Below are 11780 nucleotides of genomic sequence, written 5' to 3' on the forward strand. Positions count from 1 at the left end.
TTATTACCGATTGCGAGTTAAGTACGAAAATGGAGATTATCTTCTTATATGTAAACTAGGTCAAACACAGTTGTTATTGGACTGAAAATCGTATATGCTGCACAGTGTTAAACGTACATAGATAGATAGATACATAGATGTTGTGAGGTTAAACATTGCGACTTATTGGTCTATTGTGCCCTCATTCTCTTTACAACACCTCATCCAAGAAGTGTATGTGACTACTTTCTAATTTCGATGATCCTAGGATCGTAAGTCTTCGTCTCGCGACTGCATCGCATTCCATCAGGATTTGTTCTGCAGTCTCATCTTCGCGATCACAGAATCGACAGAGGCTACTAGACGATATTCCCAATTTATGCATATTGCTCTTTAGCCTACAGTGACCTGCAATATGCCTGTTAAAATTCTAAGGCTACTTTTTGGGAGGTTAATCATAGCTTTATATCGCTTTGAGTTGTACCCTCCTATTAGTGCCTTTGCCTTCCGAAGTCCTGGACTTTCGCGCCAGTGTTGTTCTCTGAGGCACGCCTCTTTTTGTCTAAACTCTTCCCTTATTGTATGTGACACTATTGGCACGATGGGCTCGGGTCCTATTGGCTTTTCGGCCGCTGCCAACCTGGCAAGCTCGTCCACTTGCTCGTTACCACGTTAAACGTTACGCTTTCTGAATCTTTCTATTATATATCGCATTTTCAGTAAGAAACAGATAACCGGAATTAGTAGTGACAGGTGAAAGACGCCAAGCCGTGGATCAGCCATCGTCTAACACGTCCTACCCTTTGTATATTTACATTTCATTAGTAGAGCCTATGTAACATAAAAAATACACATAGACTGTTAATTTTTTGCATTAACTTTCAATATTTTATTCAAAACAATACAATAGCATACATTTTACGCTTAATCTAGTAAATAAATTGCATACAAAATAATGCTGAGTAATTTTTAGGACCCGTATCGATCAAGAGCTTACGACCTGCTGCTTTAATTTCAAATGTGGACTAGTTATGCACCATTACGTTATAACTTGTAAGCTAATTTTTTTTTTGACTAACGAAAGTAACAATTCATAAATTTTTTCGCTTTAACAGTTTTGGCCCATAGTTTAAAAATTACAATTTAGCATAAACAATTTTGGCCGTTAAGAATCGATACATAGCATACATACAAGCAAAATGAATACTTATAGATTAATTTATTGAATTGGCAAATCTGAATAAACGTTGTTCAAAAATTTTTTATTTTTGTAATACCGCACATACGCATCGATGGCACTAACGCTTTTTTTTTGCTAAAAATTTAAAAAAAAAACTAAAAAATCTAGCAGGAAATAAATTTTGACCAAAAACTATCAAGTAATAAAGAACAAGAGTCATACAATATAATAAACAGACTAATAAACAGAAAACTATCAAGTAATAAGGAACAAGAGTCATACAATATAATAAACAGACTTATAATCAAGGAACAGAAAAAAGAAATTAAACCTAAATCACATCTAAAAAATGCTGAGTTACTTTTACTTAAATTCTTATTTTGAAAAATATGGTAATAGACTTTTGGTTGTTTTTTTATTTGTGACTTTTGTAGTATATAGCAGCAGTAAGTTGCGTTATTTTATGTTGTCTCAAACATTTTTTTTAATAAATGTCGCATGAGATATTGTCAAGAAAACATCTTTGTTTTCAGTATTGTCCATGGTTTTCTAAATCTTAAGGCATTTACAAGCCCTTATTGAAGTATACACGCTCTGGCAGTTGGCCTTTGGTTCTAGCTTCCATATCGGCATATTTTTCAGACTCTAACATTTTGATGGTGGATGTCTTCAAGGAACTGCAAATAGTACAAGATAATTAAATTAAGTTAAAGTAATTTATTCCAGCAACTTATACCAGATAACACTTTTTCGCAGGTTTTACTCAAGCTCAATCAAATTTGTTTCATCCCGCAACTTTTCAAAAGTAAGAGTAATTGTATATGAAAGTTTAGTGAAATATGAAATGATCTATTTACGTATGCTACCAAAGGGAAAGTTTCGTATTTTTCATATACTTTACGAAGCCTTTGATAAATCGCTTCAAAGGCTTGTAAATAACTCGATGCAGTCCCACTGTTTGCCAACATCAATTTTTCCATTAACATTGTCAAGTATTTTAGTGTGTATATTTAATCTAGACTTAGCTCATATGGCAATATTTATAGAGTAATCTTTTTACGGGTCAACATGGGTATAAGGTTTTATAGCCTCTGTCGGGTTAGTGACAGCTAGGATCAGACTGCAGAACACTTTGTGCTCGAGAAAAAAACTAAGAATTCCTGAAATGGGGTAAAATTACAAAGTAGGCTCATACACTCTCTAAAGCCGAGCACCATTCCTGATTTCCTCAGGCAGCTCAGTTTGGCCAAAGTGCTGTGAAGAGAATGAGGGCACAACAGACCAAATTTCTTTTCATATTATTCAAAATGATAGTTCCTTTCTTTTGCTATGGTTCCGCACTACTGTGCAAATATTAAAATTTGTTTGGCGTTGGTTGTAGTTGAAATTATACCACTTCCGAAAATGCACTGTCATGTCGAAAGTTTCAAATAGAAATTCTCAGTTTCTTAAACACTTATTGGACCCGACTCAAATTCTGGCCTTTGTTGTTGTTGTTGGTGTAGTAGTGCATTCTGGCCTTTCAAAGCCTCGAGTAAAATGTTATCTGGTTTCTGTGTGTCATCCTTAGCAAAAAGGCATAAAAGCTCATTTATTCATTTACTGCCATCCTTAGCAAAAAAGCATTAAAGCTCATTGAATGATTTTACTTTTTCCACGTTTTTTCTAAGGATGGCCACGAAAATCCCTCGACCTATGCTATCGCATTTCTTTCACATACCAATTTTGTGGGAATAAAGCGCAAGCTGTCGGCACCATGACCAGTAGACTAAAAATAAAAAGTTGGTTAGATCATTTAATAAACTAAACAAATCGCTCATTTGCTGCAACGTCGTCATAACTCAAAAAACATAATATTCAAGGAGAGCTATTCAAATATTTTAACTGCCATAATTTGCGCATATAAAGGCATATTTTCATTTTTATAACACGTGCTAAATTTTTTACTGATCGCGAAGATTTTTTTATACAACATAGATCATGATATTGGGTACGTTTATATGTTATTAACTCAAAAGTCATGTTTTTTGTGTTATGACGACGTTGCAGCAAATCAGCGAAATGTAAATTATAATATAACTCTTACAAGCATCCAACCATAGCCGTTTGGAAAGGCAAATCAATCCAGCGCATACGTCGATAAGCTGGTATTGTCTCCAAACGTTCCATAATGAAGGGTAATATTAGCATACCCGGTGCTGCCATGGTAATACGTGAGAATGTAACTTGTGCAATGCCTTTTATGGCAGCTAAACGACTACGTCCCACTATATTTCCATTTTCATCCTTTACCTCAATGCCATTGAGTATTTCATTTTGACGCATTAATGGAATGTTAACACAATTAGCCGCAGCAACGGCAGCGAAGGGCACAAAGCGCTTTGATGAAAAATTTTAATATAAATGTACAATATGTAATATGTTGAGAAGGCCAGAAAAATAGTAATCGTACCTGAAATAGCGGACCAGCACGCTTACCCCAATATCGCCTACAACCTATGGCCACTACTAGCGCCGATGTAGTAGCCGATACATATGCCACGCCCAATTGTGTAATTGTAGTTGGCGAATTTGCATTACGGTTAGTATAATTAACTACAGCGTTGAAGGATTGATTAATGAATTGCCAGAGTACAACGGCTGGCACTGTCCGATAAAAGGCCAACATTCCTCCGGTTATCAGCATTCCTCCGGGAACCTAGATATACCAGGGGATCGGTGGAGAAAAAATGTATAATCTAAATTAAAAATTATTTTAAGGAGATACCACGACTGTGCGTGGAGGTTCCGCTACAGACGTTGCAACGAAAATAATAATTTATTTGCATTGGGAGGGCTCCGTCAAAACCCTCATTTCGCATTATGCTATTAAAACTGTAGATGGATTTAAAATAAAGCTAAGGGTCCCATATAGAACGTTTTTGGAGTGGAGAGATTCCACCGACACCACACTTGTATGATACAATGAAAGCTCAAAGACACCAAAAGGCATTGCAGAACCATGAGGCTGACTCTCCAGAAAGGTATCTGGTAACCCTTCTCGGCAATAGGGCCGCAAACAATTACTGTTTTTGTAATAGCAAACCACTAACTGAAGATTACTTAATTTTAAAGTGAAGGGATGTCTTAAGTGCGATCCAATGTGAAGGAAATCTGAGAATTGGTATGAGGAGGTGAAAGTAATATCGGTCCATCAGCCATTGAGTTTCACGTCAGTGCCTTCTGCAGCAATATCGCACGCAATTAAAAGGTGATGCAACCAAGGAAAAAAGTTGTTTGAAGCCATTGGATTGCAACACCGAATCATCAGCCCTCAAACTGGTTTTTGGCCTAATAGTCTTCGTCACTCAGTAGTGCGGATTGCCATTTCTTCTGCTGTTGTTGTTGTTGTTGTTGTAGCGATAAGGTTGCTCCCCGAAGGCTTTGGGGAGTGTTATCGATGTGATGGTCCTTTTCCGGATACAGATCCGGTACGCTCCGGTACCACAGCACCATTAAGGTGCTGGCCCGACCATCTCGGGAACGATTTATGTGGCCACATTAAACCTTCAGGCCATCCCCTCCCTACCCAACCCCAAGTTCCATAAGGAGCTTAGGGTCGCCAGAGCTTCGTCTGTTAGTGAAACAGGATTCGCCGCGGATAGGTGAGGTTGACAATTGGGTTTGGAGAAGCTATATGTTGCGCAGGCAACCTGCAGGGTTGCGCTACACAGCCCCTTGAATCTGGTATTTTAGTCGCCTCTTACGACAGGCATACCTACCGCGGGTATATTCTGACCCCCCCTAACCCGCCATTTATGAGGTGGGTTTGGTCAAAGGCTGAGGTATGCTCAAGTCAATCCAGAGTCGGATGGAGGTCCCACTTCCCCCACCTAAATAAATACACAGTAAATTAGTGTTTTGATTTCGAACACACACACACACGCGGCTCTTAGGCTAAAATATCCACAACCTTGAATCCAGGAGAGAGAGAGAGAGATGTTCACTAGGTAGTGTCGATGACAATATAGTGTAACCCAAGGACGACGGCTCTCCAAATCCGCTATCGATAAAAGTATGTTGAGCTTCAAAATTTGCTTCGATATATGTGGACGTTAAACGATAAATATACTCTTCGAATATTTTGGAGAGCTTTATCAGTGTGGGCAACTTTTTTTCCGGTTATAGATCAGGAATGTTCCGAAAGCTAGCACCATTTGATAGGCCCGACCCCTGTCCTCATTCCGAAAGGAAATTGGATATATTTCGTTGGCATCAAGGAAACAACCATCCATCTTACGAAGAACTTCTATCTCACTACCATTACTGCTTACAAATTGCTCGCATTATAATAAAATTATTGCCTTTTGTTTCTGTAGACAATTTAATTAGACCTACAAGGCGGCCTGTCGGGACGAGTACAGGGATCTACTGAGGATCTACAAGCGTGAAATTACCAGGGCGAAGAGAAACTCATGGAAAAGTTTCTATACGGACATAGAGTGCTCCAGCGAAACAGGACGGTTGAAAAAAGTCCTAGCAAAGGGAAACATAGTCCAGGGACTAATATAGAAAGAGAACGGGGAATGGTCACGTAATAGTGAGGAATCCCTTGAGGTGCTTCTCGATACACATTTGCCATCGGGAGACGGTTTAGAAGAGCCAGCAGACATCACTCACACTTCGATCACGGAGCTAGTAGTGCCGGGCTTGGTGACCGATACCAAGATCGAGTGGGCAGTGAAGACGTTTTCTAAGTTTAAATCGCCGGGCCCAGAAGGAATATTCCCGGCCATGCTACAAGTCTCAAGTAGGGCGGTCGTGGAATGGCTTAAAATAATATTCGCTGGGTGCATAAGACTGAATCATGTACCGCACTCTTGGAGAACTGCTCGTGTAGCTTTTCTACCAAAGGCGGGGAAGATCGGTCACGTGTATCCCAAAGAATATAGACCCATCAGCTTAACATCATTTCAGCTCAAAACCTTTGAGAGGCTGATAGATGTGTACATAAAGTCCAACGTGAATGAAAAGCTGCTCTCCACAACACAGCATGCGTACACCAAAGGCAAGTCGGTAGACACCGCATTGCATAGGGTGATAATAAGCCAGATGACGTTGCAGGTGTCATAAGTGGAAAGTGCCTTCCAACGATTAGTTCTTTGATGGGTCGGGCGCTTCGGGATATTCATACCTGGGCATCTAATGTCGGGTTGAAAGTCAATGCGGAGAAGACGGATATGGTCTTTTTTACAAAGAGGTACAAGGTCCCAAATTGGACCAGGGCTAAGTTAGGAGGGCTGACCTTACAGGAGAAACCTTGCACAAAATATCTAGGAATCATCCTAGACAGTAAGCTGTCATGGAAGATCAACGTGGAGGAGAGGGTCAAGAAGGCCTCACGGCACTCTATGCATGTAAAAGAATTCTGGGGTGTACGTGGGGCCTATCACCGTCTCTTTCTCATTGGGTTCTTACAGCGATTGTAAGCCCTATTCTATACTATGGAGTTCTTGTTTGGTGGAAAGCCACCCAAAAAACATCATACCTCAAAAAATTAGAGGGGTATGCAGACTATCGATGCCTTGAAAACAACCCCGACGGCTGCACTGTATGCCATTCTGCACATCCCACCTGTAGACCTGGTAGCAAAGAACAAAGCATTAATGACCGCAACCAGGCTCGGTGCTTCGGGGCAGCTTGAGCGCCGACCATATGGCCATAGTAGTATAACGTGATCAATCACAAGACGAACAGACTACATGATTCCCTATCTGTGCTTCGAGGGAGATTTTAAGGCCACAATAGAGGTGGACGGTTGGCGCAAGGGTGCGCAAATGGCAGACGAGGCGATACATGTGTACACCGATGGTTCCAAAGTAGTGGAAGGAGTAGGGTCTGCGGTATACTGCGCTGATCTGGAAATAAGCAGATCCTACAGGCTGCCGGATTACTGTAGAGATGTCCAATCGGAAATATTAGCCGTAACCAAAGCAGTAGAAACTCTGGAAGAGAGTAGCTTAAGCTGCAACCGTGTTAACTTTTATATTGACAGTCAAGCAGCAATTAAGGCAATAATCTCGCATAGCACAGCATATAAATGCGTGTTAGAGTGTAAGCAATCTCTAGAGATGGGAATGAAAAAGCGGACGAACTAGCTAAAAAGGGCGCATCCGTTGAAGCTTGCTACGTAGATGTCCAATTAGATTGGGCGAGATTAAGCGAAAGCGAAGGCGAGAGGCGCACATGATCGACCAAGCGGGAAAGGCGTGGGTTTAAGTGCGGGGCTGTAAAGTGTCGAAGATTATGTGTAGGTCTTATAACCTTAGACTAACACAGTTGCTTCTATCATTAAAAAGAGAGGACTGTAGACTCATGACGGGTATTCTGACTGGACACTGCCTACTGGCGTCACATGCCTTTAAATTAGGCTTGGTCAGTGATAGCAGATGTAGGAAGTGCGGGTTGGAGGAGGAAACGATCGAGCACGTTCTGTGCGCGTGCCCTGCACTTGCCAGGCTCAGATTCCAGCTATTAGGAGTGATACAGCTGTCAGATCTAGACGCAGCAAGTGGCTTAATTCCTAGGAAGTTTCTAGTATCTGCCAAGAGGACGGAGTTATTTTATAACATAGGTCCTGGTTTTTGATAGGGTTTTTCAGTTTGGTTGTTAAAACAAACTTCTGGTAACATTACGGACTCAGTCTATGTGAGGTCCTCATGGACCGGCCAGTTCAACCTACCTACAAGGCAGCCGCCGTGGTGTGATGGTAGCGTGCAACATCAAAAACTCTAGAAACAAGTTTTTTCAATTAGAAGAAATTTTTTCTAAGCGGGGCAGTGTTTGGCAAGCACTCCGAGTGTATTTCTGCCATGAAAAGCCCTCACTGAAAACTCACCTGCCTTGCAGATGCCGTTCGGAGTCGGGACTTAAACAAGTAGGTTCCCGCCAATTTGTAGAAAAAAAAAATGGGGAACGACGCAAATTGGAAGAGAAGCTCGGCCTTAGATCTCTTCGAAGGTTATCGCGCCTTACATGTTTTTTTTTACATACAAAAATATTCAACTGTAACATTGTATATATGTAGATGAATATTTGCAAATGACTAATCGTAGATAGACGAGATTTTGGCAATTAAAAAGTAGGCACGTCAAAACCCAAGCAAACTGAACGCTCGATCGCAATGGTATGACGACAACAAACAGAATGGCGATACATTTTAAATATAGACGACAGCAAGTCAAGCGACTCATAACCAAGGGTACACACATATGTACATAACATGTATATAAATATCGGATCAAATAAAAATAATTTTTAATTAATTGGGCATTCAAACAAAAACTAGCAAGCATATGTATGACAGTGATTTGTTGATGCATACGTTTGGCACGAGACTAACGCGCTTTTATTAGTGTCATGTTTTTGTTGTTTGAACAATTTCAAAAAGTACGTTATTGTGCTAGTCAATAAAGCTAATTGATTAATAGCAGTTAACGAGTAGGAAATTGGTAGTTTTACTAAGCTAAATAAAAAATTGCAGCGTAAAAACTCACTTGAAAACTCATGCGCCCCGCTACATTTTGCAGCTCTCCTGAGTCTGGATGGAAGGCAGACGAATACAATTTCATTGCATATTTGACTTCTTCTTGTGTAGTATTTTTGGGTTCTTGTCCATTGCGATATTTTTTCACCAGCGTTTTTGCTTGTAATAAACGTTCATTAGACACGATTACAGTACGTGGATCGGTCATCCATGCAAAATAACGAAAACGACCGGAAAAAGTGCTTAGATCGAAAAGTGGTGCATCCACATTGATGCGTCCTAATAATAAAAGAGGTAGTGAGCGAATTAAAAATAAAACATACTGGTATTTTACTTACCCGTGGATAGTGACATTCTTTGCTATTTCTACGCTGATTTCAATATTGAATGGCTGAACGAAAAAGCTTTGCGGTATTATATAACCTGGATATTTTCCGTTTACCGCAGCTTATGATGGCACTGATTGAAATGCTTTGTTAATAAGATACATAACGGAAAAAATAAACAAAAAACAACACCAACAACAACAAGAATGTCACAAATATGCAAGTGCATACACAAATAACAGAAAAACAGAGCGCAGCTGCTATTCACTCAAAACGTTCTTGATTGGTATTTGCATTTGAATATTTTTGCCTTATTGGACTTTACGCGAATTATTTGGCTACGATCCAATTAAATTTAGAATACCAACGTTCATGCCAATTGCAAGCATTGTTGTTGTTGCACTTTTAATGGAAATATGCTTACACAAATGTCGTACTTGATATCTTATTCGGTAAAATCGCGCACAATTAATTAATTGCAGAAAAATTTAATTCAATTGTGCAGATAAGTCAACCAAAAGCAGCTAAAAAATTACGAATGAAGCACACGCTGTCATTTTTGAAAAAAATCACACAAATCATCTTTTGTTTACATGTTTCGCACACAGCTGTGTTCGAAAAGTAGTAAACGGCGCTGCCACCAGTGATGGTGATCAGAAAACGAAAACAATAGCTATCATCCGGTGGCAAAATCCTGAGCCAGATAAATAATTTTGCATGTAAATGCAACAACAACGATTTGAGCCAGATAAATCCAGATAGAAGTCTGGTTCAATTTGTGAGCCAGATAATTTCTAAATTACTCTTTTTAAGTTTGCAACGCGGCCTTTAATATACCTACTTTTTCAAAATTAGATGTCGCTGCTTAGCCTTTCGCCGTATGAGTTAAATGAAAAACAGCGGCGACATCTGCCTATAACATTTCACGTGTGCGAAAATTTCACGACATCTGCTTCTCAAGTCTCTCAATGATCCAGAGCATTCCCGTGAGAATGGAGCGTGAGCCGGAGCTGTAAAACTCACTGAAAGACGGCAAATGAAAGAATACGAAGCGACAGTGAGGACGCACTTAGGGCTTCATCTTCATTTGAGATTAAACCCGCAATAGTCAAATGTATGGAAAAGCTAAATCTGATTGTAATGCTGCTCACTCGTCTAGGTTCTTCTAGGTCATACAGAAAAGCAAGACATTGAACAGGCATATCGCTAATTCATACGGCCTTGTACCTACTTAAGATATTTTTTTTAAACGCGGCAAAGGACCGTTTATGCAACAAATGCGTTTTTGGCAGAAATATTACGTATCTCAACCCCGGTTTTGGAGCAGTGCGTGCTAAATTTTCTGTTTTTTTTGTGAATGTCGCTTGATAGATTCAAAAATTCTTAATTTCTGCTACATATTTCTGTTTTGGGCCAAACCCGGGGTTGGATTTTAAATAATGTACCACGATTTTCAAACTTTTGTTGATTTTTAGGGTTATAGGGGGCGCTAAAACTCACAAAAATTAATTCGACGGATCTAGGAAATTCTTAGGTTATAAAAACATGTAAAGATGTCTAAGTTCGGGTGTAACGGAACATTATATACTCAGCGTGAACTTTAATTGTACATTTCATATCAGATAAATTACTTTTCTACATAACACGTGGCACCGCCCGTTAAAAAAGTGCTTCCCATTTCCTCTTACAATAAAACTTGATAAGTGAAATATCATTGATTCAAAACTATTTTTTGCTAAGATATAGCTTATTATTTTCGTCTACAACCCTTTTAAAAATCTTTTATATTAAAGTGGGCGTGGATCGGTAAAGGCCACTCGTCCATATTAACGATTTTTGATTTATGATTAATAATATTTGTAAAATTGACTTTATCACAAGTGGGAGGTGCCACGCTCATTTAATTTTTTTTTTTCAAATTTTTATCAAGTCTCAATATCACACGTCAAATTTCAACGTTCTAGGTGTATTATTTACTAAATTATCATGTTTTTTGTGTTTTCCAAAATGTTATATATATAAAAAGTGGGCGTGGTTATCATCCGATTTCGCTCATTTTCAATACCAATCTATTCTGGGTCCAGATAAACTAGGGTTCCACATTTGGAGAAGATATCTCAATATTTACTCAAGTTATCGTGTTAACCGACAGACGGACGGATGGATATGGCTCAATCAAATTTTTTTCCATACTGATGATTTTGATATATGGAAGTCTAAATCTATCTCGATTCCTTTATACCTCTACAACCAACCGTTATCCAATCAAAGTTAATATAATCTGTGTGCAAAACACGCTGAGTATAAAAATTTCGAAATACATAGAGATTGTATATTTGTTTGCACTTATTTCGACCTGCCACCACCTATTAATGTTCTAACCAAAGAAAAACACAAGTAAATTCTATTGTTGAAGAACTGGCAACGCTATTCACCACTTTCATATGTATTCATGTGTTTAATTGCAAAAACGAAAAAAGCGACAATATTATCGTATAGGTTTTCACGAACAACTTTTAATCGTTTAAAAAAATATTACTTCCGTTTTCAGATTCTGAATCCTGGCAAAGATACGCGTCCAATGGTTACCAAAATCGACAAGTTCGACTCGAATTTGTGGTGTGAAGCTTACGTTCCAAAATCACCAAATTTCGGAGCTTAAAAGCCCTTTTTCTAAACCTACAAGTTTCCTAGAGTCCCGGATTATATATTGAGATTTTTAAGACCACCTTTACCCCTCCAAAAAAAAAAAAATTGGAAATCGTGGTAC

At 39.1% G+C, this 11780-nt stretch overlaps 1 protein-coding gene across 1 annotated transcript; it reads right to left on the bottom strand.

Moving 5' to 3' along the window:
- Positions 1-840: 840 nt before the first annotated feature.
- Positions 841-9598, bottom strand: Sfxn2 (sideroflexin 2). The gene is made up of 7 exons (XM_067756860.1): positions 9435-9598; positions 9023-9143; positions 8695-8963; positions 3612-3857; positions 3246-3538; positions 2880-2927; positions 841-1836 (listed from the first exon to the last, which is right to left on the bottom strand). The coding sequence occupies exons 2-7, from the start codon at positions 9036-9038 to the stop codon at positions 1725-1727; spliced, it is 984 nt and encodes a 327-aa protein (XP_067612961.1). The 5' UTR covers positions 9039-9143; positions 9435-9598; the 3' UTR covers positions 841-1724.
- Positions 9599-11780: the final 2182 nt, after the last annotated feature.

Source organism: Eurosta solidaginis, chromosome 5, assembly GCF_040869045.1.
Source record: "Eurosta solidaginis isolate ZX-2024a chromosome 5, ASM4086904v1, whole genome shotgun sequence".
Lineage (NCBI taxonomy): Eukaryota > Metazoa > Arthropoda > Insecta > Diptera > Tephritidae > Eurosta > Eurosta solidaginis.